Source organism: Dipodomys spectabilis, unplaced genomic scaffold, assembly GCF_019054845.1.
Source record: "Dipodomys spectabilis isolate Male_0828 unplaced genomic scaffold, ASM1905484v1 ptg000335l, whole genome shotgun sequence".
NCBI classification, from domain to species: Eukaryota; Metazoa; Chordata; class Mammalia; order Rodentia; family Heteromyidae; genus Dipodomys; species Dipodomys spectabilis.
Window position 1 is genome coordinate 142,402 of NW_024871012.1, and position 27,235 is coordinate 169,636.

Genomic DNA, 27,235 nt, shown 5'->3' on the forward strand with positions numbered 1-27,235 from the left:
GGCCGCCTGGAGGAGGCGCCTTCCCACGGGGACCCGGGGAGACCCGGGGAGCCAGCCTACCGCGGTGGGGGCGTGGCTCGGGCCAACGGGGTTCTACGCGTGCGCGCGCGTGCGCGCGCCCCGCCAGCCCAGCTCCGGCCTTGACGCGTCAGGAGCGCGCAGGCCGATCAGCCTCTCAGCCTGGGCGGAGGCGCCCACGCGGAGCACGGATTGGTTCCGCGGCCTGGCGCTCGGCCACGCCCCCTCCAGCCGGGAAACCAATTAGCGCTCGGCGAGGAGGCGGCCACTTCCTGGTCTGCGGGGCGCGCGCACCGGGGCGGCTCGGGCGGGGCGGGGCCCTGGGCGGGGCCGGGCCCTGGGCGGAGCCGGCCCTGGGCGGAGCCGGGCCCTGGGCGGAGCCGCTTTGCCTGCGTCCGCACGGCTCGGCGGTGAGAGTGGGCGCGGGTCAGGGAGGCGCCCGGCCGAGCACCGGAGAAGGAGCGATCTGGGGGAGCTGCTGGGGCTCCAGCTTCCCGAGAGGGGCGATCCTTTCTTATCTCTTTATTTTCCCGGTGCGCGGCCTCCAGGAAGCGCGATGTCGAAGCCGCCTCCCAAACCAGTCAAACCAGGTAGGCGAGGGCGCCGGCCGCTGCGGGGCGCCGGCCCCGGGCTGGGCTCCGGGCGCGATCGGCGGTGGACGGGTGCGATGGCGGGTGCGCTTCTCTAGCGTGAGGCGCGGCGTGGAAGGACTGGCTGCCCGGACCCGCGCGGGTGCCCCGTCGCCCGGTGCAACCTTTGCTACCGGGTGGCGTGCTGGCCAGCGGCCGAACCCCTCCGGCCCCGCAGGGCACGGACCCGTCTTGACCAGACGAAGAAGCCGAGCCACCCAGCTAGGTCGGGACCCGGGCTCTGGCCACTTCCTCTTCGCTCGGTGTGTCACTGTCAAGTTAAGAGAGTTCTCGACCGGCCAGCGCGGACGGGAAGTGCGCGGCGGGGCGGGGCGGGGCCTGGGGGCGGAGCCTGGCGGGGCGGGGCCGGGCGGGGCGGGGCCTGGCGGGCCGGGGAGGGGCCTGGCGGGGCGGGGCCGGGCGGGGCGGGGCCGGGCGGCACTGGTGTGCAAGGCTCACACTCTCTGTCTCCGGTCCTGGGTGACCGATCTCTGCTAAGCTTTGGGGAGGGGAGGGGATACGTCCTCCCTGCGGTCCTCCTTGGCCCGATCGGTGCTGTTTGGATTCGTGGCCGCGATGCCAGGCATGCCTGTGTGTGGGGGGCTCGATGGGGGAACCGCGAGGTTGGCGTTCGTGAGCGTCCTGGGGTGTGGGTTTTGATCCTGCCGAGGCTGGAACTTAGTTCATCCACGTCGACCTGGAGAAGGTGATTGCGTGGCAAGAGGCGAGCCTGCGTCGGTGGCCAGTTTTTCTCGGGCTGGAGAATTGGACGCCTTGTCCAGCACCCCGGCTTTCCGAATTTTCCAGCTTTTCTCCCCAGTGCTGGGTCCTTGTACTGGAAGATAATGTGCCGGCCCCACAGGGGCCATCATTGTTCACCGGGGACTTCAGTCTTTGGTAGGCTGAGTTGCCGACACCAGCTCCGCTTTGAGCGGAGGAGGGAAGATCGCAGTTCAAATGCACACAGAGGAGGTGGCAGCTTTCCACACTCAGATGTAAATGAGGACCTCCAGTGCTCCACGGAGAGCCCCGTCGTTCTTTGGTAGATACTGGAGTCTTTTACTTTGAAGAATGGTCCAAGATGCTGGGTGTTGGTAGTTTGTCCTGTAATCTTAGCTGTTCCCGAGGCTGAGATTTGAGGATTGAGGTTCTAAGCAGGAAAGTCCTTGAAATTCTTATCTCCAATGAACAACAAGAAGCCAGAAATGGGGCTATGGCTCAAGTCATAGAGTTCCAGCCTTGAGTGATAAAAGCTAAGGACAGTGCCCAGCCCTGAGCTCAAGCCCAAGTACAGTCACTAAAAAGAAAAAAAATGTCCCAAGAATCTGTTCATGAGGTTATTTTCAGACACATTAAGTGAAGTTTGTGTTCCATCTAGAGGGACAGGGAGTCAGGTGGATGGGAATGTGTGTACCCCTGTGCCCTTAGGTGTGGCTTAAGAATTCTCTATTAGCTGTTTGGGGTACATTCCCTAAAACTATTTTTGTTGTCTCACCTCACTGCTTTCTCTTCTCTCTAGCAAGTCAGGAAACACGTGGTGAAAACATTTCTGCTCTTTGATTTGGACTCCATGCTAGTTTATAAAGGAGACCCAAACATAAATAAGGCTACCGCAGAAATCAGTCTGTTGAGGGTTAGAGATGTAGCTCAGCAGTAGAGTGCTCATGGGCGAGGCCTTTAGTTTGATCCTCAGCACAACTAAAACAAAATAAAACAAAACGACAACAAAACAAAAAAACCCAAGAAACTGATTTATGGTTGATTTAAGTGACTTACGGGGATTATTATTGGTGTCACCCAGACTTGAAATTGTGTTGGCTTGCTTGAAAACAGAAATGTCCAAAACAGAAGTGTCCTGTTACGGTACTTACTGGTCCACATGTACTTACTGTGTCCTGGGCATTGGCCTCGTCACTTTTACAGACTTTAACTGGTTCATTCCTCTCAAAAACTGTTGGAGGCCAGTAACATATTTTTTTGTTCCCATTTGCACAGGAGGGAAAACAAGACAAGACCAAGAAAGGTTATGTTTTTCTTTCTTTCTTTTTTTTTTTTTTATCTTAAGTCAGCAGCTGGGTGATGGGAGCGGTAGAACAGGTAGGATTGGAACTCGAGGGATCTGACTCCGGAATCAGGACTCTTAGTGGTGATGTCACACCTGCCCATGCTCTTGGTTGATCATGTATCTTATAGCTAGTGGGCAGGAAGTGGAAAGGGGCCTGTGGCCCTGAGGCAGTCTGGGAATGGTCATCTCCTCCTGCCCTGCAACTCCAGCTGCAACAGTGGTGCTGCCTTTTATTTCCTGTCCTATAGGCAAGTGATGTGGTTAGAAATAGCCAAGGCTTGGAATGGATGAGAGTATATTTGCTTTTTGGCTTGTTGCTTTATTTTTTTTAAACCCTCTTCCTCTCTAAAAGGCAACTAAAAATACAAATTATCTGATAGAAAAGGAGGGAGATTAGAATTGAGGGGAGGAAAGAAGGTCAGACGAAAGGGAAGAACAGAAAGATGAATCTAGGGGAAAGGTACAGGCCTGTGTGTCAACGAGTCCTACAAATTTCTGTAGGTGGACTATGGATTTGATTCTCAACTTCAAGCAGAAAGACGGATCCAAAATCCCTACTGCACCTAAGATTAAAATGTGTTATTTACTGAGAAGTAGAATTTCACAAGTACTGAGGTCTAAGACAACCTTTTCCCCTGGGGACTGGATTGGACATCATAAGAAATAGAAGAGGGAGAGCCAGGTGCCAGTGGCTCATGCCTGTCACCATAGCTACTAGGAGGCTGAGATCTGAGGATTGCAGCTCGAAGCCAGCCTGGGCAGGAAAGTCTGTGAGACTCTTATCTCCAGCTAATCACAGAAAAAGCCAGAAGTGGTGCTGTGGCTCATGTGATAAAAGCCTTGAGCAAATGTAGCCCAGGGATAGCACCCAGGCCCAGAGTTCAAGCCCTAGGACTGGCAAAAAAAAAAAGAAGAAGAAAAGAAAAAGAAAAGAAATATGATCACAAAGTACCATCACAGTGATCTCTCTCTCTCTCTCTCTCTCCCCTTCCTTCCTTTTCCTTCTTTCCTTCTTCCCTTCCCTTCCCTTCCTTTCCTTCCCTCCTTCCTTCCTTCCTTCCTTTTTTCTTTTTTCTGTAATGGGTCTTGAACTCAGGTCCTTATACTCTTGGTGATTTTTTTTTTAAACTCAAGGCTGGTTTTCTACCATGTCACACCTCAGCTTCTGACTTTTTCTGATTAATTTGGAGATAAGACTCGCACAGACTTTTCTGCCTGAGCTAGCTTTGATTAAGTCCTCAAATCTCAGCTTCCTGTGTAACTAGTCAGGGAGCTAGCAGCTAAGGATCTTACAAGGGTTTTTCTTATTCCATTTCCAGAGGGGAAAAAAACAACACTTCCGGCAAAAGAACACTGCGGAAATCAGTGTGCAATACTGCAAAGAAGGAGCTAGGTGAGAGGGGACAGAGGCCTTGCTGAACGATTTCAATAGCAAGGCGTACTAAGCTATGATGTGTGCTAGTGCATCTTTCTAGCTGACCAGCATGTTTAGCAAGGTGACCACTCCCAGAAGGAGGCCACCAGGCAAGTCCGGAACCGCTGCTGGAGGGAAAACTCAGCCATTTTTCTTGGCAACATCTGGGGGATCACAATTTGTTGGCTAGACCTTTCTTCATATGTGTACCTTATACTTTAGATCTTGTACTAGATACTGGAGTCTAAGGTAAAGTCAAATCGATTCTCATTCTTGAGTCCTAAGTCAATTTAGGGAGATTCAGCTAGCTACAGGTATTATCTTAGATTGTCCCATGTCTCCAACTGGATGACTGATCTCAATTCTGTTTAAAAAAAAATATTCTAAGCTGAATGCTGGTGGCTCATGACTGTCATCCTAGCTACTCAGGAGGCTGAGATCTGAGGAGTCTATGAGATTCTTATCTCCAATTAACCAACAGAAAACAGGAAGTGGCATTGTAGCTCAAAGTGGTAGAACATTAGCCTTGAGCTGAAGGGCTCAGAGATAGTGCCCAGGCCAGAGTTTGAGCCCCACAGTCGACATTTTATATATATATATATATATATACACATAAATAAAATATATATGTATATAAATAAATATATGTATATAAATACATATATATGTATATACTAGCTAAAATAAAAGACAATATGTTTTCTATGAGAAAGAAGTAGGGAAGGCTATTCAAGATTTGTCATTGAAACTCCTCCTCTAATTGTTATATGCGCCACTATGGAAACCCTACCCAGATGTGTTTCAGTTTCATGGTCTTTAACGAATTTTTCTTTTCTTTTTTAATGTTAGTCCTAGGGCTTGAACTCAGGGCCTGGGCGCTGTCCCTGAGATTTTTTTACTCCAGGCTAGTGCTCTGCCACTTGAGCAACAGCTTTATTTCCCGTTGTTGTTTTGTGTGTGTGTGTAGGTGTGTGTGTGTGTGTGTGTGTGTGTGTGTGTGTGTGTGAGTGCGTGTGTGTGCATGTGTGCGAGTGTGCTTAACAGACTTTCCTACCTGGGCTGGCTTTGGGCTGTGATACTTAAATCTCAGCCTCCTGAGTAGCTAGGATTACAGGTAATCGTGAGTGCATTGTTTATGGGATTTTCCTTACCTTTTTCTGAACGAGTTCAGAGTTCAGCTTCTCTGTTGTTTCCAGCTATTCTCAGGGAATTTGCACTTCGATTAAGGTGAATCTCTCAGGCTTGTCAAAATGTATGACAGAATTTTTGGCTGGGCACGTGTGGGTATATTCCTGTAATCCAGCCATATGGGGGATGCTGGGGTGGGGAATCCATGGCTTGACACTAGCCTACAGGGGGAAAAGGAGCTAGAGATGTTATCTGAAAAAGAACTAGAGCAAAAAGGAGGCTGGAGGTCTGGTTCAAGTACAAGGGCCTGTATCTAGCAAATGTAAGACTCAGCTTTCAGTACAGTCAAAAACAGGGAAAAGAATAAAACAATAAACAAACCCACCTCAACCCCCAGACTTCTTATCCTCACAGACTATCTTAAAGACTGTGTTCTCAGACCTTTTATAAAAATAGGCCTATGGACCTCAAACAGAATTAGACCTTAGAACCTCATTCTAGGACAGCTTGTTAACAATCCGCTGTGGTCAGAAACCTGGTGTCTAACCTTGGCCACGTCTTTCAAATGGCTTATCGATTTTGTGGTACAAGTGAAGCAACATAAATATTTTATGTAGCTTGTAAAAATAAATTCATGGAATTTAGGAGAAACAAATGGCAGTGTCCTGGGTTCTTTTGTGATTTGTAGTAAAAAGCATCGTAAAACTTCAAAGACATCACACATGAGCTGCATCTAAATATCAAAGAGGAAAAGGAGTCTTAAGCTACAGGGATTTCCATTATTGTTTAGCCTTCCTTCCCCCCAGTGAGTGAGTCAGGTGAGAGTGTGAGATTGGCTTTGAATACACAGATCTTATTTTTTCTCCTAGACTATGGATTAAAAGCAAGTCTGAAGAAAACACCCAGAAAAACCCACGATGATAATAATACTGACCTTGGTAGAAGTAGTTAACATTAATTTGTCCCTATTTGTCAGGTACTATGTGAAGCACTTTATGCCCTCTCTACACTTCAATGGCTCTGATGTCTCCATGATTTGGGCATATCTCTATTTTATGAATTGAAGTAATAGGTTAAATACACTACTTAAGATCTCAAAGCTAGTAGTGATTAATGTGCCCTTAAGCTTGCTAGGCTGGTGCTGGATCTCTAAACCATCCCTCTAGCCCCAGAAAGCAAGACTATTAAGTGTACACATCAACTCCTCTATAAAGATGCATCTCTGTATAAGCATATTTGTCCGTGTAAATAGCTGTGGTATTTAGCTTGCAGCCAGAGATAAGTGAGTCATTTACTCAATAAGTATATTATCCAGATATACTGACTGGTGTGACTGTTTTAGCTGCCTTTTTGTTTGTTCAGTATGAACATCTGTGGAAGTTTAAAAAAATGCAAAGGCACATTCTTGTTGGCATTGATTGAGGGAAAGTTTTGTAATTATATTTGTGCTTTTGTGTGTGTGTGTGTGTGTGTGTGTGTGTGTGTGTGTGTGTGTGTGTGTGTATGTGCCAGTACTAGAGCTTGAACTCAGGGCTTGAATGTTGTCCCTTAGCTTGTTTTACTCAAGACTGACACTCTACCATTTGAGCCACAGCTCTACTTCTGCTTTTTGGTGGTTAATTGTAGGTAAGAGTGTCACATACTTTGCTGACCAGGCTGGCTTTGAACCTGATCATCAGATCACAGCCTTCTGAGTAGCTAGGATTACAGGTGTGAGTCACCAGTGTCCAGTGCTTTTTTTCTCCTTCTTCTTCTTCTTCCTCTTCTTCCTTCTTCCTTCTTCCTTCTTCTTCCTCTTCCTCTTCCTCTTCCTCTTCCTCTTCCTCTTCCTCTTCTTCTTCTTCTTCTTCTTCTTCTTCTTCTTCTTCTTCTTCTTCTTCTTCTTCTTCTACTATTTGGAGGCCTGCTGTCTTCATGAGTCTGTGTAGTTTTGACTGAACTAACCATATCCTCACAGGTTCTTCGGGTAAGAATAATGGCTTTGAAATATTATAACAGAAACCATTCTCTCAGATAATTAGTATACCGAACTGGTGTGCCACACTGGAAATGTTTTCAACCTTTATTTTTCTGAAGAAGATAATAAGTACATCACCACATGTCTGCATTTAGGGTATAAATGTGAAGTTACCCAGCCAGCTGCCCACTAAAACCTGGACCTACTTGAGCTGAGATGTAAAGTAGGAGTTGCTGTGAGTAACATATGCCCAGCTACATTCCCTGTTTATTTATTTATTTATTGGGTCCGGTCGTGGGGCCTGAACTCTGGGCCTGGGCACTGTCCCTCAGCTCTTCAGCTCAAGGCTAGCGCTCTACTACTTGAGCCACAGCGCCACTTCCGGCTTTTTTCTTTTTGCTTATGTGGTGCTGAGGAATCGAACCCAGGGCCTCGAGCATGCAAGGCAAGCGCTCTACCACTGAGCCACCTTCCCAGCCCCTCCCTGTTTAAATAAATACATACATAGAACCTCAAGCAGAAAGCCTTGTGTTTTAGGATAGAGATCATAGGTCCAAGAGACTCACTGGAAGAAGAAGAGACCAATATATAAGAATGGAAAATAAACATCAGCTTTCAGATTAAGTTCTGATCCCAATTTACAAGTTAACTTGGTAAGGGTCCTTGATACATCCCTGGACCTATTTCTTTATCTTTTTCTAAGCCTGGTTCTAAAGTTACTAAATTACTCGACTAGCCTTTCATGGGGGTGCAAACATGGAGGAATAAAACATTTTCCTAAATCCAGATTTCTGTGACAAACGGGAGGAGGGGGCTGGAGGATGGAGGATGGGGTGGTGAGGGGGGGAAGGCGGGGAGGGGAGCATCATGTGCTGATATTTGGGTTGGACCTGATTTCACTGAGATCCTGGCCACCCAGGGCAATGTTTTTCACAGCTGACTGGAGAAAGAGAACATGGAGATAACCTGGCCAGGATAGGTCGGAGGTACTTTATTCACAAACTCTAATGAGGCCATCACAACAGGTGCCTGCTCATGAATAGCCACGGAGACCGTGGAAATCTTTATATCAACCCCAGGCCTCCGATGTAAGGTTTTTAGAAATTAATTCTCTTTGCAAGATGTCATTTGGCACCCTTATTTCTCGAGGGCTCCCCACTTGTTCCTTCCTGTCCCTTTTGGAGGTGACAGGTTAAAGCCATGGCTTCAAATTTAGACCTTGCTTTATTGAAATTGTAACATTGCATTCCAGGGAGCAGGGTCTTTCCTAAGAGAATTGTTTTGTGTTCATGTGAGTCTCATCAGAGAAAGCACCCTCCTCCCCCAACTCTGCCCCATCTCCCCATGCAGGAAATACCACTTACTTATTCCAAAAGGTTTCTGATATAACAACAGTTTTAAGGACATAGAATTATACTGGGAATAAGTTTTATGACCATTGTTTTATGCTTCATACAAAGATAATTTGACTCACGGTAGAATTATTTAACTTTCCATTAAATATCTTTAAAAAACAAAGGCAAAGTGCTGTAATTTGTTTGGACAGATGGCAAAGTATATCAGGGTATTTGAGTATTTGGGCAGTGGGTCTAGAAAGCAGATTTCTGTGATGGGTATGGTTCAGTGAGCCGATTTCTCTAATGTCCCTGCAAACAGAGAGGTTATTTTCACGGTCGCTCCATTCACTGGGGTGGACCTGGGGCTTAGAAAGGAACCAGTATTGTTCCTAGAAGTTTAAGGGCAAAGCTCAGGGTCCATCCCTTCCAGCACGTCTCCCTGCTCATAACAAGACTTGTGGCTCATGCTTGTAATCTTCTCTACTCAGGAGGCTCTGAGATCTGTGGATCATGGTTCAAAGCTAGCCCAGGCAGGAAAGTCCATGAGATTCTTATCTCTAATTAACCACCAGAAAACTGGAAGTGGAGCTGTAGCTCAAAGTAGCTTTGTGCAAAAGAGCTCAGAGACAACACCCAGGCCTAGAGTTCAAGTTCCATGACTGACAAAAAAAAAATCCTTTGAGTGTCCACAAGAGAATTTAGTATTTTTTTTTTTTTGGTTTGTATTTTAAAATAACTTATAGCCAAGTACTTGTTTATCCTAGCTACCCAGAAGCTTAAATCCAGGGGATTACATTTTTGAGCCAGTCGGGAGGGAAAAGTTTGCAAGACTTCATCTCTAAATTAACTGGCAAAAAGCTGGGCTAGGGTTTTGGCTTAAGTGATAGAGCACCAGCAAAGCAAGCAAGCAAGCTGTACAAGTATGAGGCCCTGAATTTAAACCTGAACACCAGCAGAAAACTTTCAGAACCCAGCCTGTAAGGCAAGTGCTGTCTCCAGTGCACAAGACCTTAAGCCATGGAGTAGCCCAGGGATAAGGCACTTCAAGTAAATTTCTGACCCTTTTGGTAGTCAGTACAGAAAGGGTCTGTGATTTTCCCCTGTTATAATTACAGTCCCTAGAAAACCACAGCTGTGGTATTCTGTCATTTTCTGGGGAAAGTCTAAAGGATTCTGTTCCCTTGAGAATCCATCCATTTCTCCCTAGATCTGAGCTCATTTGGGAAAGAACCATGGCATTTCTGCAGGTTAAGATTCTCCCCTGGCCTTTTTGGCAGCCTCCTCGATTCCCTGGGACTTTCCAGACTCTCCCACTTCTGGGTACTCTCTCCTTCCCATAAATAATCTTGACTTTTAGAGCCAGGGCAATGGGAAGATGCCACCTGGGCATCTTTTGCTGGGCAGCCAGGGCTGAGTGGGTAGGCGGATGCCAGGGCTGGCCCTGGAGTGGAATGGTGGGTGGAAGTGTCTTCAGATACATGTTCAAGGTCACCTTTTATGATAAAAACGTGGCCTGGAGAAACATAATCTAAGCCTTTGAAGTTAGGGCTGTGGAGACTTGAGACAGGATGTGATTGGAGAAACAAAATCTGGCTTCAAGGTTATTGTGTTAAGGAGGCGTTGATCTTGGAAGAAATGAATGAATGTCTTGGACATCTTGCTCATTTCTTGCAGATGGCTTCTCGGAACCAACTTCTCCCTTCTTTTGATTTTGTTGTGGGTTCTCTTGGACGTATTGTCTAAGTAAAAAACAATAGAGGAAAAAGAACAAACTACACACAGGGTTTGATAAGAACCTCTTGTTTCCATAAATTGGAGTTCATGTTGATATGCTTCATTATGTATAGTCCTATGCACTAAGCAGTTGGGTTGTTGAGAACCCCTGTTAAGAATATCATATTCAAAACAACAACAAAAGAAAAGCTGGGCACCGGTGGCTCACACCTGTAATCCTAGCTATTCAGGAGTCTGAGATCGGAGGATCACGGTTCAAAGCCAGTCCGGATAGGAAAGCCCATGAGACTCTTATCTCCAATAAACCACCAGAAAACCAGAAATGGTCCTGTGGCTCAAGTGGTAGAGGGCTAGCCTAGCTGAAGAGCACAGGGACAGTGCCCAGGCCCAGAGTTCAAGCCCCACAACCAACAAAAACAACAACAAAACAACAACAACAGCAAGCGTATCATATACATAGTCTAGTTCTTACAAATGAGGGAGATCATGCGATCTACTTTTCTTTGAGCCTGGCTTACTTCACTTAATACAATTTTTTCCCAAGTCTTTTTCATTTCCTAACAAATGGGGCAATGCCATTCTTTCTGATGGAGGCACAGAATTCCATTGTGTATATATACCACATTTTCTTGATCCATTCATCTACTGAGGGGCATCTGGGTTGGTTCCATATCTTAGCTATGGTAAAAAATGCTGTGATGAACATCATCGTATGGGTGGCTTTAGTGTGGCCTTGTCACACTCACAATTAAAAAAAAGGAGTTTAAGAAATTTCTAGTGTATTTGCACCCCATGACCCACGGTCGAATCTTTCACCATTTTCTACCCCAGACAGTGACTGAGGCTTCTAGATCTCATACCTGACCTTCAGCCTCTCTGTTGTGTCTTTCTACTCCTATCTTTTTTGGGGGAAAAGTGCTGGTACTAGGTTTAAACTCAGTTTGCTCCACTTGCTTACTCAGTTGGTGTCCTTCTTCAATGCCTCCCGTTCAGCTTTTGCTGGTTATTTTTGATATGGATTCTAGTAGGCTTTCTGCCTGGGATGACTTCAATCCTCAGCCCTCTAGCTCTGAGCTTCCTGGGTTGATAGGATCACAGTTGTGAGTCACAAATGCCTATCTCTACTGTTTTGGTTCTAGAACTGCCTACCATGCACCTTTTTGCAACAGTATTGTACCTCTTTGCAAGAGTACCTACTGTGTTAGGTCTCCTCACTGTGTTTACTAACTAAGGCTGGACTTCTGTTTGTTTGGGGCATGGAAGATGCTTCTCTATGCATCTTTTTCCCACTGAAATTCAAGAGAAAAAGATATAAAAGGAAGCTCATTAGTCAATACTCTGGTGGTAAATAAAATGCTAGTCACTTCTAAGTGTCCTTAATGGAGCATTAAAGGAGAATACACTTTATTAGATGTGCATGGAATTTTTATTCTTGTAGACAATTTAGAAGATAAAGAAGAAAATAAATGTGACTCAGAGGTCTACCACCCAGAGATTACTGTGAACAAGTTGGTATTTTTCTCGCAGGTTTTCTTGGATGTATGTTTTTGTTTCATGTGGCTGATTATATGGATATTAGCTCCAGCCTTTTTGTGTAGTAGCAACATGTAAGTATATTTCTAAGAGCTACTTTTTAGGAAACACGGATACACCTTTGGGGAAAAAAACATCATTATGATAACCTGTATCTCAGCGTACGTATACATTTCCACACTTTGTTTTTCCCTCTATGCATAATTCTGTAGTCATTATACTAGATTTTTAAGAAATGACAGATTTAGGGTTAAGCAATAGAGCACCTGTCTAGCAAACATGAAGCTTTTAAGTTCAAACCTTAGTACTTGCAAAACAAAGCAAAACATATGGTAACTTTAAATTTTCTCTCTCTCTTCTTTCTCTCTCTCATGCATGTGTGTGTGTGTGTGTGTGTGTGTGTGTGTGTGTGTGTGTGCGCGCATGCGTGCATGTGTGTGTGCATGAGCTTGTGTACCTGTAGGAATTACACTCAGGACCTCATGCTCTCAATTGGCTTTTCCACTCAAGGCCGGTGTGCTACCACATGATCCACACCTTCACTTCCAGGTGTTTGGTGGTTAACTGGAGATAAAGTCTCAGATGTTATGCTCTACTTGTTTGATAGAAACATCAAGATTTTTCTGCTGGGATGTTGTGGTGATAAATTCTCTCATTTGCAGAACTGGTTAGTCCAATAATGTCAAAGATAACAAAAAACAAGCTGTAACTAATGTAAAAATTCATAGCAATTAACAATAGTTGACATTTATGGGCACAAACCCTCTGTCCGGACCTACACCTATTATTCCCCATGGATGGATGCATTTCCAGCTTTGAAAACCTGGAAACCCAGGTAGTTCCTGCCATCCAGTCTGAGGCTGCTGAAGTTGGGGCCTCAGAGTTAGCCCCCTTCAAGTTGTGTGGACCAGACTGCTTTACCCTTCGTTGTAAAATTGGGCTAATTAAGGATTTACATCCTTGCATTCTTGGGTGGATGAAGTACACTGCTGTAAGTTAGTGCTTTTTGTGGTGTCTGGCCTTTGGTAAATGTCTTGGAAATGTGAGCTCAGATAGGTAATTGGGTTTTGGATGAAAGAACCGAATCTTCGGGAATTATCTGTCTGTAATTCTGGCTCTGTAGAGTTCAGTTATGATTTTCTTCTCTAGCCAATCATTTCATACAGGAGGAGTTCCAGCCCAGGTGGGTTTTGGGGGTGTTGAAGAGGCCTTTTTAGAGCTACAGCTCCTCCAGCCATGGTATATTGGTCCTTTTGTCTGATTTGTTACTTCTGGGGGAAAAGGGACCACCAGGGGGAAGTTGTTCTGTTCAAAGGCAGATAGTAAATATTTTCATCTTGGTGGGTCACGCAAAGCCTGTCACTTTAAGTCTGCGGCCCAGACAATACGCAGATCAAAGACTGTTTTCTAAGCAAGCTTTACTCAGAGCTACCACAGTTGAAATTTCATATCATTTTCACATGCCATGAAATAACTCGGTCATCTCTCGCTCTATCGCACTTCACTTATTGTGGTTTCACTGTATCGTGGGTTTTGAAAAAAAATTCCTTATTGCTACTTGAAGGATTTTCACCTATCCCGGGGTGTCTGGACTGTCCTCCCGTGACAGATGAGGGACTCACTGTATTTTCTCTCCAACTGTTTAAAAATATGAAATTCATGGGCCATACATTTCCAACCTTGCTGTCATGGGTCATACTGCAGACTTAATCTACCTTTTGTAGAAGATGCTTGACCACTAATTTTGTTTGTGCTGTTTTGCTTTTTAATTCCCAGGCCTGCAAAAGCTTTCTTCTGTGCTTAAGTCTTTAGGGGCTGCTCCTCTCTTTTTCTATTATTTAGTCAGTGAAGATATAGTTGGCAAAGGGCGTGCCATTGGAATATTTGAATTCTACTCTTTGAGACTTTTACGTGCTAGGGGAAAGGAATAAAAATAACCAGCAGGCATGATCCTTCAAGATGTAAAAGCAACCCAGTTTGCTAAAAGACATGGCAAAGGATAAGCAAATAAAAAAAATGGATTAGAAAGGCACACTGTTAATAACAGAACCCTCTTGTCAGAAAACACATAGCTACTGTTTAAGAAGTCTGCCGTTCATTCCTGCAGCTGAAATCAAAATACATTTCAAATTCTTTCCTTTTTTTTTTTCCTTTCCTATTTTTTTTGATTGCATAAAGAGGCAATAGCTACTGTTTGACTAAGGAGGAATAAAAATGCCATGTCCTTTGTGTTTTCTTCTACTGGCAAATATCTACTTAACTTGCTTTAATTAACTCAAAATACGTGATGAGAAATTTGTTATATTATTCATCACAGCTCTTGGATAGTAGTGCCATTCCCCAAATCATGTGGTCTTGTTTTTCTTTCCAAAGAGTACAGCCTCTTTCTCTTTTCAAGAGCAGTGGGCTTTTGTGGAATGATACAGGGAAGTTTGAGCCAACCACGCCAGTTTTGAGCTAATCACTTCATTTATGGCCGCTGGGATCCTTCCACAAAGACCAGGGGAGGGCTCTGTGGACCTAACAGAGCACAGCTGTTTCCTTTCGCCCCGGGAAGCCAAAGGATGGCCTTGACTCTTGGATGCCTCTGCATAGACTTCTTCTGTTTGACTTGGAGCAGAAAACATCCTGTTTCATGTGCGTTTAACGGGGTAAATACGTCTCACAGAAGTCACAGTTAGTACTTTCACTTAGAGCTGAGAATTTTCCTCAGGTCATGACACTTTTTTCTTTTTGGCGGTGGTTGTTCATTTTCCACCATTTACTCTCGTTATAAAAAAATAATTCAACTCTTCTTGTCAAACAAAACCAAACTAGTACATTTTTGGACACATACATCACATTTTTCTAGCTTTAGCCCACCCCCACCCCACCAAAGGAGACCAAAGGTGTGTGTGTGCACACCCCTACACCAAGACAATGCAACAACTCTCCCTGACCACATTCACAGAAAATAACACCAGGATACACTGCAAAACAGAAGGCGTCATCGGCTCTGTGTCTGGAGGGTTCCTCCCATTGTCTTGTACCAGGTGAGTGACTATCAAAACCAACGCTTTGTCAGATCTGGGGATAGAATAGGAACTGGAATTTTCCCAGCAGTATGTTCTTAGAGTAAGCACCCTTGGAGTAGAAAGTCTTTTCAATCAAGGTTGTCTCTTCACCTAGGCAGTCCTTGTCTACTTGGGCTCTGCTCTTCAAACAACTGACCAGATGTCCCTTCAACAGAATGTTTGGTTTCCCCTTAAAAATTAAAGGAAGGACTGGGCACCGGTGGCTCACACCTGTCATCCTAGCTACTCAGGAGGCTGAGATCTGAGGATCACAGTTCAAAGCCAACCCCTGGCAGGAAAGTGAGACTCTTATTGCCAATAAACCACCAGAAAACTGGAAATGGTGCTGTGGCTCAAGTGGTAGAGCTGTTTGCCGTGAGCTGAAGAGCTCAGGGACAGCACCCAGGCCCAGAGTTCAAGCCCCACAACTGATTCCCCCCCCCCCCCCCCCCCCCCCCCCCCGCCAAAAAAAAATTCAACTGAAACAGTTGGTGCCTTACATGCAGAAGAGCATTCTAGAGAAAAATCCTCTTTGCTTTAGACCTACCTAACTGCATAGGCTTTGTAAAAAGACATTTTATTAGGCCTGGATAAAGAAGCCCACATAATGAAAAGCCCCCTAAAAAAAAAAAGAGCATGTTTAAAACAAAGTCTGTGGCAAAGAAACAGAAGAATAAAATAGTGGCAGTGGCCAATAGAAATTAATATAATGCATACATCTAAATATGGTTGGGGTAATTATTCAAATATAATTTAAAATAAATCCCAACTTCTAAATAAAACCTTTAAACTTAAAAATAATTGTCATGTACTACTGTCTGAATTCAAATACCTTCAGAATAAATGATTTTGGCATCATTTATCCAATTAGAACATTGCTCAAATGAAGGAAAGATCTCAAAATTTCTCCCTAGAAATGAGTCAGCCCTAACTAGACAGGTTTCTAGGATCATGAGACTTTTTTTTTTTTTTGCATGCCAACAGGATATACATTAAGAAGATCAATTAAGAAGATTTCATTCTCTTAGACAAATATGAGAAACATATGTATATAGTAAAATTCATGTATCTCACAATTCTCCCTTGATCACATAACCTTTTTTTTTTTTTCTGAGAACTCTATAATTGGTTGTAGCTATCTGGTTTTGAGAAAGAGGAGAAAATATTGATTTTTGATATATTAACTACATTTTGAAATTCATAAAATAGAAGAATATCACTTACTTTTTATAGAATTCTTTTTTTTTTTTTTTTGTCGGTCGTGGGGCTTGAACTCTGGGCCTGGGCGTTTTCCCTCAGCTCTTCAACTCAAGGCGAGCGCTCTACCACTTGAGCTACAGCGCCACTTCCCTTTTTATAGAATTCTGTCTGTAGCAAACTCTGAATTTGGTCAGACAATTAGAGCAAGGATTTCTTAAGTTTTTGTATGAGTGCCAGTATTGGGACTTGAATTCAGGGCCTGGCTGCTGTTTCTTACCTTTGTTGCTCAAGGTTAGTAGTATTCTACCTTTGAACTGTGATCCTCAGAGGTCAACCTTCAGAACAGCTAGGATTACAAATAATTTTTTTTTTTTTTTTTTTTTTTCCGGTCGTGGGGCCTGAACTCTGGGCCTGGGCACTGTCCCTCAGCTCTTCAGCTCAAGGCTAGTGCTCTACCACTTGAGCCACAGCGCCACTTCCGGCTTTTTTCTTTTTGCTTATGTGGTGCTGGGGAATCGAACCCAGGGCCTCATGCATGCAAGGCAAGTGCTCTACCACTGAGCCACTTTCCCAGCCCTACAAGTAATTTTTTTAGACCTTGACCTTTAGTAAGGTACTTTACTTGACCTGATACATTAAAAAAATCACACAAATACACATATACACAGGATCATGGGGATATACCATGAAATTCACCTTAGCCTTACATTTCTTTCAGAATCTGCCATCAACTTTGGCTATCTGGCCAAGTAAAGTTGTGCCCACTTCAGTGTTATATCTATTACATCGTGACTGCATTAGCAGGGATTCTAGATTATACAGGCAACTCTCATGCCTAATCATAGAAGCTGCAGGAATAATGAAAATAAGGCATACCACTTGGATTTTTTGTTACCTTAATATTCATTTTGGAAAAGGAGTGTTGTAAATAATTTATCCCAAAGGTATGCTTTATATGTTTTGTGATTCATAGCTTATCCTTTATTTATTGAAATTCTCTCAATCAAAAGCATCAGAGTGTATTTACTACTGGATGATAAAACTATTAAAATTAATGATACTTAGGAGGCTGTGAATTTTCAGTCTGAAAATCATTTAAGGACTAAACACATATTTGGAATTTTGTAAACACATTGGATTTCAAAATCCAGTACTCATTTTTTTATTTATTTGTCGGTTGTGGGGTTGAACTCAGGGCTTAGGCACTGTCCCAAAGCAATTTTTCTCAAGGCTAGCACTCTACAACTTTGAGCCACAGCACCACTTTCTCTTTTCTGGTGGTTCATTGGAGATAAGAGACTCACAGACTTTCCTACCTGAGCTGGCTTCGAACCATGAGCCTCAGATCTTGGCCTCCTGAATAGCTAGGATTACAGGCGTGAGTCACCAGCGCCTGGCAAAACCCAATATCTTTTTTATAAGTGCCCTGAAGAAAACTGGGTATATAAGGATCGTATCTCACCACAGTAAAGGCTTTGTACAGCAGACTTATGGCTACCATTACATCAAATAGGGAGAAAGAACCAAAAGCATTTCCCCTAAAATTAGGAAGGAGACACGATCATCACTTATTCAGTATAGTTGTTCAGTTCTGAACCAGAGCAGTAAGGCAAGAGAAAGAATTAAGAGATAAGATTGGAACTGAAAAATAAAAAAAACAAATTGTCCAGGTATCAGGTATGATGAACATGTATGATGAACAAAGTTTCAGGATACAAAATCAATACACAGAAATCTGTAACTTTCCTACACACCAATAATAAATTTACTGGAAAAGAAGTCAGGAAGGCAATCCCATTTACAACTTTGAAAAAAATGTAAAATACTCCTAATACCTAAATGAGATGTTAAATACTTCCAAAATGAAAACTATCAAGCACTAAAGAGAGAAATTATAGAAGATGAACCCATCTCCCATTGATCCTAAGTCAGCAGAATTAATACTACTAAATGGCCATATTACCAAGGGTAATCTTCCAGAGAATATCAAAATTGTAATTGACATTGTTCATAGAAAAAGTCAAAAAGCAATGCAAAAATTCATCTAGAAACACAGAAGGACCCCAAAATAGCTAAAGCAATCAAGCAAAAGAGGAATGAATGCTAAGCTGGGTGAAGACATGCATTCCTGTAATACCGTTTCTTAGGTGGCTGAGTGAGGCAGGAAGAAGAATTTGAGGTCAGCTTGGGCAACATAACAACACCCTGTTTCAACAGAACAAAACCAACATGAATAATGCTGGATCTGTCATAATAACATGAGTTCAGATTATATTATAGGACCATAAAACAGACACATAGACCAATGGAATAGAATAGAGGATCCGGAAATAAAACACCACAGCCATAACCGTCTGATTTCTCACAAAGGTGCCAGAAACATACATTGGGAAAAAGACTGCCTCTTCAAAACTGGTTCTGGTAAAACTGGGTGTGTACATGTAGAAGACTGAAACTTGACCCTCATTAAGATCAATGATCTTAGTGTAAGACCTGAAAGGTTGCAATGACTAGGAGAAAACAAGGGAAACAGTTCAAGATCTAGGAGTAGGCAGTGACTTCCTGAATAGGACTCTAATAGCCCAGGAAACAAGAGCTTGGCAAAAGAAATAATTGAGTGTAAAGATAGTCCACAGAATGGGAGAAGAATCTTTGTCAGATATTCATCTAATAGGGGATTAATATGCAGACTATAGAAAGGATTCACCACATTAAGTGACAAAAGAAAATTCCATTGACAAATGGGACTGAACCAGTGGAATCGAACAGATACTTTCAACAAAGATATGAAAAAATATTCAGCCTTTCTAGCCATCAAAGGATGCAAATGAGAACTACTTGGAGTCAGCTGCAGGTGGCTCACCGCCTGTAATCTTAGCTACTCAGGAGTTTTAGATGTGAGGATGCCGTTCAAAGCCAGCCCAGGCTGGAAAGTCTCTAAGACTCTTATCTTCAATAAACTACCAAAAAGCCAGAAGTGGAGCTGTGGCTCTAGTGGTAGAATACTAGCCATGGACAGTGCCCGAGCCCTGAGTTCAAGCCCAAGGATCAGCATAAAAAACCCCTCAAAACTGCATTGAGATTCTTTCTCAGTGTAATCAGAATGACTATCTTCAAGAAAACAAATGCTGACTAGGTTGTAGCAGAAGGGGAAGGAATCCTTTTTAGTAGGAACATAGTTTATTCTAGCCACTAGGGAAGTCAGTGTGAGGTTCCTCAAAAGAGTAGAAATAGAGCTTCCTAATCATAGAGTGACACCATTTTTGGGCATTTGCCTAAAGGAACAAAGTGAACTTCCCACAGAGATACCTAGGCACCTCAGCACTATTCACAACGGGAATCAGCCTAGGTGCCTTGAATGGAGCGTTATTCAGCCCTGACGTTATATCATTTTCAGGAAAATGGATGAGACTAGAGATGGTCATGGTTAATAAAATAAGCTAGAACAAGACAAATGTTGTTCTCTTGGAGTGAGGGAAGGCCATGAAGGTAAAGGGGGACTCAGAAACACTGAAGGAAAAGGAAAGTGGGTGGGAGATACGGAAGGGCAGAGAGCCAGTGAATACGATCAAAGTACGTGTTAGGTAGGTGCAGATATATCCCCATGAGACTGTATTGCGAAGAAGAAAAGCAAAACAAACAGGTATAGATTGAGAATGTATGTTGACTTCGCTTGTTCATGAAGACATGTTGAGAAGCTGTTGTAATCTCTGTGGGATTGACTACCTCCTGTGAAGTCACCTGATAGTCATTAAGCCCATCTTCTCTCAGGAGGTGAGGAAATATGCTTTGACCTACTTAGGTTACATAGAAAGGAAAGTTTATATATTCTTGCAACATTACCACAGGCAGTAGCCTGTGCTTTCCCACCAATTATTCTTTTCCTATTAAAAAATATCTTTAGCTAGTTGTACAAAGGAGGTGCCATGTAACAAAGCAGATTATGAATACATCGCTTCTGGTTCAGTGTCATCCCTCTCAACATTCTTACCCTCCATTGATCCACCCCTTCTCTTATTATTGTTTTTTTTAATCTTGTGGTATATACAATGAATTCTTGACTGCGTTCTCGCTTTCCTACTTCAGTGGTCTACCCTTCTCCCCTTGGCCCTGGCCCTTATTGGATGTATCCATTTCCTGGTGTTGATTTTGGTGGACTTTGACCTAGTCTATTATACTCGAGCTAATTCATTTGTAACCATTTTCATAAGGCCTGACCCAGTGGGTTTACTCAGATTTTTCTTCAGAGAGAGCTTGAGTTTAGTTTTGCGAAAGTCCAATCAAGCTTCATGCAATCGTGGTTCTTTGCTCTTTTATTTCTTTTTCTTTTTGGTTGGTCCTGGGGCTTGAACTCAGCCTGGGCTCTGTCCCTGAGCTTCATTTGTTCAAGGCTAGCACTCTACCACTTGAGCCACAGCACCACTTCAGAAACAGAAATTTCTCTTACCCTGTGCCGGTGAAAAGTCCCACATCCCCTCCTCCACTTTCCCCCTGTCTTCATGCTTGAGCTCAGGATCCATGCATGAAAGTACCGCAGCCATGGTGGGCTTGCCCCTTCTCTAGAGGGGCCTGCTAGGGTTGGAGAGGAAAAGGAAGAGCTGAGAGCTGGGCTGGGACCTGCTGCTCCTGTCCTGCCAATTTGCTTATCTAGCTATGTCAGGAGACCAGCCCTGCTTAAATCTTCCTATGGTACTGTTCACAGGATGCCTGTTGATCTACCTGCAGCATCGCACCAAAGGTTGGGCCTCTTTCCAGCTTTCACTCAAGTGCTTTCCAGGGTGGTTTGAGGTCTTTTTCAAGGTCTCCTCAGCTCCCCGTTCTCTAGTTACATAAATTCGGCAAGAAAAAGACCAAGTTGGAATATCCCTGAGAAGTAAAAGAAGGCAGCCAGGCACCCGATGGCTCACTCCTGTAATCTTGGCTACTCAGGAGTCTGAGATCTGAGGATCCTGGTTCAAAACCAACTCAGGCAGGAAAGTAGTGGGACTCTTTTCTCCAGATAATCACCAAAAAAAGCTAGAAGTGGAGCTGTGGTAGAAGGCTAGCCCAGAGCAAAAAAATCTCAATGGCAGCACCCAGAATCAGCTTCACCAACACAACAACAACAACAACAACAATAAACAACAAGAAGGCATCTTCTCATTCAGCCCCCTTGCTGGCACAACAGCACAATCGCTTTTTGTTTTTGTTTTTGGTGTTGACACTGTGGTTTGAACTCAGAGCCTGAGTGGCTGTCCTTTAGCTTTCTCCCCTCAAGGCTGGTGCTCTACCACATCTGGCTTTTCGGTGGTTAATGGGAGATGGATTTCATGGACTCTTCTGCCTCCTCCAACTTCGATCTGTGATCCTCAGATCTCAGGCTTCTGAGTAGCTAGGATTACGGGCTTGGACCAACAATGCATCATAGCTAATGGCACAACTGTTCTACATTTAAAGCAAGTCAGAATTGACCTCGGTGCCTGTTCTCGGTGCTCTCTGTGATGTCCCAGGAAGATCATATAGACACACAGCACTACAGAACGTTGCTCAAAGCCAAAGGACCCGTGATGTAAAAAAATGATGAGTGAATTATGTATTATTAAATGGTTGTTTTCCTGAAAGAAAAGCCAGGAATGTTCAGCTCTAAGTCTAGAAATCTGTTTTTCTGTTTTATGCATTTCTTTCATATCCTCTGGCTCTTTCTACTGTTTCTTTGATTTTTAGTTGTTTCAGGTTTGAGAACAGAATAATTAAGGCCCTGAACTTTGGTCCCCTGGGGATTTAAAGGGATCTACAAAAGGTTAATTTCCCAATATTTAACATAAGTATGACTATATATATAAATACGCATTTTTTTCTTGCAGAGTGACACGAATAAAATGGTCTTGTGTATAACAGCCTAAGGAATTGCCTGCTGTTCAATGTTTTTCTTTTGTTGTTGTTGTTGTTGTTGTTGTTATTATTTTGTGCCAGTCCTGGGGCTTGACGTCAGGCCCTGGGTGCTGTCCCTGAACTTCTTTTGCTCAAGACTAGCCCTCTACCACTTGAGCCACAGCACCACTTCCAGTCTTTTCTGTTTCTGTGGTACTGAGGAATTGAACCCAAGGCTTCATGCATGCTAGGCAAGTGTTCTACCACCAAGCCACCTCCCCAGTTTTTTTATTATTATTTTAAAGTAATTGTATAAAGGAGTTTATGAGGACAGTGTATCTTGATGAGTGTCAGTCCTTTCTATTGTTCACTTTCAATCTTTCACAATATTTATTTTATAAGTGAAAATGCAAAACTATGCCCCCCTTCCTTTCTGGTCTATGAAAATTTTAAATGAAAGCATCACAAGAGATACGGTTATAAAAATCAGTGGTTTAGCCGCACTCTATGTCTTTGTTTTGAGGTTCTTTAATTTTTATTGAATTTTACTTGACATTGGATCTTGTTTCCAAAATGAGCCCACGCATCTCATCGTTGTCGCGCCCACTAGGAAGTTTTGTTACTGTGAATTTTGGTCACAGGTGGATTGCTATTTTGTGTGACTATGCTTGGGAAAATATGAAGTCATCAAGAGAACTAATCTTCTGCAGCAGAGACACAATGGAGTCCGCAGAAAGTATTTCTCCTGGCAGCTCCTCCTTCTGTTTGATGTTATCATTCTCCAGATGGGTTGTGGGTGTGTGTGGGTAAAAAAAAAAAAAAAATCTGTGAACCCAAACCTTTTTATTTCCACTTTTCCTTCTGCTTGTGACCCTTCCCTCCCCTTCCCGAAGCGGATAGACATGGCTCCGGAATTCTCATGACAAAGTACTCTCTGGAAAACGTACCAAGCTGTAGGCTGTGAGCTGCGCCCTGCTTTAAGATGCTGAGAGGAGGAAGGGTTTTTATTCCCCAGTGAAGTGTTGTTGCTGTTTCCATAGGTTATGAAAATTAGACAGGATCAGTGCAATGAATGTAAACAGTATGGTAATGTGGAATGTGGAGGCCTGTAAATGCTAGCTGATCAAGGTCTGGAGTGCAGTGTGTGTGTGTGTGTGTGTGTGTGTGTTTGTATAGGTAGTAATGGAAATTTTGTAGACTGTTACCAGTGTCTGTTAACTGACTGTAGAATCCTTTTCTTTTTGACAAGTAAAAATACTGTAATTTATGGTGTACAACATGATGCTTGATCTATGTATGCTTTGTACAATGACTATATCAAACTAACCTATTCTGATATACTTGCCATTTGTAAGGACACTCTGTGTATGTGTGTGTGTGTGCACATTTGCACCAGAATGCCAGTACTGGGGCTTGAACTCAGGGCCTTGACATCCTGCTTGACATTTTTTGCTCAAGACTGGTATTCTACCACTTGAGCCACACCTCTATTCCTACCGTTTTGCTGGTTAAAGCCTTTCAGATTTATCTGCCTGGGTTGGCTTAGAACCAGGATCTTCAGGTCTCAACCTCCTGAGGAGCGAGGCTTACAGGTATGAGCCAGCAGTGCCCAGCTTGATGAGAACACTTAATATCCACCCTCAATGTGTACTGATGTTTGAGTGGGTCCTTACTCATTTAGCAAATGTGTTTATCTTGGGCACTGGGAGGCACTGGGAAATTGAGCAAGTTGGGGTTCAGGTACTCCAATGAGACAGGCTTGAAAATAAAGCGTTGCTTGTAGAACAGAGAACAGCTCTTGTGGAGTTCTCTTTGCTTGGTTATTTTATCCTCTTCTCTGGAGACTTCATGAAATCACAGTTTCTTCAACAGATTCTTTGATTTATTTCTCCATGGTATTTTACTTTCTTTTGGAAAAGATAAAATTCTAACTGATTGACATAAAAAATTTCAAGCAATGTGAATTGCTGCAAGTGTTTTTGTTGATGTGTGTGTGTGTGTGTGTTTGTGTGTGTTGGTTCCAGTCCTAGGGCTTGAACTAAGGGCCTGGGTACTGACTCTGAGCTTTTATTTTGTTGTTGGTTATGGGATTGAACTCAGGGCACAGACACTCTCCCTGAGATTGTTGCTCAAGGCTAGTGCTTTACCATATTGAGTCACAGCGCCACTTCTGGTTTTCTGTTGGTTAATGAGAGATAAGAGTCTTGAGGAATTTCCTGCCCAAACTGGCTTTGAACCATGATCCTCAGATCTCTGTCCCGAGTAGCTAGGATTACAGGCGTGAGCTGACTCTGAGCTTTTTTGCTTAAGACTAGTGCTCTACCACTTGAGTCACATCTCCACTCTGGCTTTTTGGTGGTTTATCAGAGATAGGAGGCTCACAGACTTCACTGCCCAAGCTGGCTTTGAACCATGGTCCTCAGATTTCAGCCTCCTGGTTAGATAGGGTTACAGGTGCGAGCCATTGGTGCCCAGCTCATGTTTGTATTTTTAAATTTGGATATTAGTATTAGAAGCACCCACTCTATCTACAAAGAAGACACCTATAAATAAGGATGTACCTTTTGCTGTTAGGAATAAAGTTACCCCAGTGATGTATGCTTCCTCTGACATTCATTTAACAAAGTACATCCTAGGTAGAAAACACATTTCATTTGCAACACTCTTTCAAGGGCTTTTAGTGAGGGAATTTTGATGGAGATAATGGATAATACAATTTAGAACAAAATGAGAAGTGAAAGAGTTGATCAGATATTCTTTTTCTTTCCTTTTAGGACAAGTCAAAGTCTTCAGGGCTCTGTATACCTTTGAACCCAGAACTGTAAGTATTCTGTTTTTGTAACTTTTATGTTGGCATAACAAAGTCAGGCGATTTTAGGTAGATTCTTACACTGGTGTCACTGGCCTGCCATTTCTTGGATAGAAGTTCGGTGAGGTCACAGGAATGAGCGTTTCCTCACTTCCCACTGCTGGCCCTAGATGCGCATGCCCAGCCCCCAGGTTGTATGTCCTGTGATCTGGATGCGCATGCTCAGCCCCCAGGTTGTATGTCCTGTGATCTGGATGCGCATGCTCAGCCCCCGGGGGGGTTGTATGTCCTGTGATCTGGATGCGCATGCTCAGCCCCCAGGTTGTAGGTCCTGTGATCTGGATGCGCATGCTCAGCCCCCGGTTGATCCGTATGTCCTGTGATCTGGATGCGCATGCTCAGCCCCCGGGTTGTATGTCCTGTGATCTGGATGCGCATGCTCAGCCCCCGGGTTGTATGTCCTGTGATCTGGATGCGCATGCTCAGCCCCCGGGTTGTATGTCCTGTGATCTGGATGCGCATGCTCAGCCCCCGGGTTGTATGTCCTGTGATCTGGATGCGCATGCTCAGCCCCCGGGTTGTATGTCCTGTGATCTGGGCCTGAAGATCCTGTGGTCCGTTCCCTACTGCTTGTCCCCTCACGCTGACACCGCCGAGTCACCAGTGATCTCATGGAGAACAGTGACCCTCTCTTAGTGGTCCTTCCTTCTATTTCTGCTCTATGGCTTTTCCATTGTTGCAGGGTCCACCATCACCGCGCAGACCCCGCAGCTCTCTGCAAACCCGGCTCCTGTGAGAGCTGTTATTTCATGCCTGATTGACCCATCGAGTTCGTTATATTCCAGGGCCCCGAGGAGGGCAGAAGTGGGGAAGGATGGGAAGACCATCAGCCCTCCTGGGCCACTCCATGGAGTGATTCTTTTTTTATTGTGAGAATACCGTACAGAGGAGTTACAATTACATGGGCAAGATAACGAGTCCATTTCTTTTTTTTTCTTTTCCTTTTTTTTTGGGTGGGGGGCTCCGGTCGTGGGTCCTGAACTCTGGGCCTGGGCGCTGTCCCTCAGCTCTTCAGCTCAAGGCTAGCGCTCTGCCACTTGAGCCACAGCGCCACTTCTGGCTTTTTTCTTTTTGCTATGTGGTGCTGAGGAGTCGAACCCAGGGCCTCAGACATGCAAGGCAAGCGCTCTACCACTGAGCCACCTTCCGAGCCCCTCCGTGGGCTTTCTATTGATTTTGCTAGCTGTGTCCTTTGCCATGCAGAAACTCTGTAATTTCATGCAATCCCATTTGTCCAACCTTTCTTTGATTTGTTGTGTTTCTGGGTCTCTATTAAGAAAATTTCGGCCTGTACCAAGGAGACCTAGGGTTTCTCCTAGTACTTCCTGTAATGTTTTCAGAATGTCTGCTTTGACTCCGAGGTCTTTGATCTTAGTTGATTCTGGTGCAGGGTGATAGATAAGGATGTAGCTTTAGTTTTCTACAAGTAGTTAACCAATTTTGCATGGAGTGATTCTTGATGTGTTCTCCCCTCTGCCCCCAGTTAGCATTACCTTTGTCCTTTCTCAGTGACCTTTTCCTCCTTCCCCCTTGGTTCTCCCTGGCCTTATGTCTCTTCTCATCCAGACACCAGCTTCTCCTTTTGTCTTCATTCTCTGCTAGACCCATCTTCCTAAAAATGTGGCTTCCATTTTACCACCTGCCTCAAATCTTCATCCAATGGAGGGTATGACCCTTCATAGTCCTTCCTTGAATCATGAGATCTGACTCCTGGTGAACCCATAGCAGAACCATTGCTGGACCTACAGTGTTGCTCATTCTAAGCTCTGTGAACTACTTCCTCTTCCACAGACCCTTCTCAAACCACTTTACTTCCCTTACCTCCTCCACCTCTAACCCAAGACTTGGCCCGTGTTTCAGCACTTCAGTGTACTGTGTAAACTCAGGCAGGTTTTCTTTTTCTCTCTTTGTGGGTCTTGAACTCATAGCCTGGGTGCTGTCCCTGAGCTTTTTTGCTCAAGGCTAAGAGCTCTACCACTTGGAGCCACAGCGCCACTTCCCATTCTCTGGTGGTTAACTGGAGATAAGAGTCTCATGGACTTCTCTACCCAGGCTGGCTTTGAACTGGGATCCTCAGAACTCAGCCTCCTGAGTAGGCAGGATCACAAGCATGAACATCACCAGCACCCTGTATTTCAGGGGTTTTATGTATTATGTGTACAGCTGAAGTTATTAGTAAGCAGTGATTGTTATTATTGGTGGTAGGAGCAGTGGTTGTTGTATTGAGAAGTGTAACACTTAGTTCTGGTTACCTGGTATACTAATTAATTTACCTTCAGTTTGGCTCTGAGATGGCGTTTCTCCATTAGTTTTGTTGTTGTTGTTTGTTTTTAATAAATTCTTAGTTGTTATTGAATGTATAGGAGAAATTTGAAAGGTGAACATATTGTCTGGAGGATCCTAGACTGTGGTTAGGAATGGCCTTTCCAAGCCCTATGTGCTTCTCAA

General features: G+C 43.9%; 1 protein-coding gene across 1 annotated transcript in view; it reads left to right on the forward strand.

Annotated features, from left to right (window-relative positions):
- Window positions 1-405: 405 nt before the first annotated feature.
- Window positions 406-27,235, forward strand: part of Ostf1 (osteoclast stimulating factor 1) — a 51,784-nt gene continuing 24,954 nt past the window's right edge. The window contains exons 1-2 of the mRNA XM_042665609.1: window positions 406-608; window positions 24,693-24,739. Of these exons, the coding sequence (XP_042521543.1) occupies window positions 575-608; window positions 24,693-24,739 (81 nt within the window). The 5' untranslated portion in view covers window positions 406-574. The remainder of the gene's footprint in view (window positions 609-24,692; window positions 24,740-27,235) is intronic.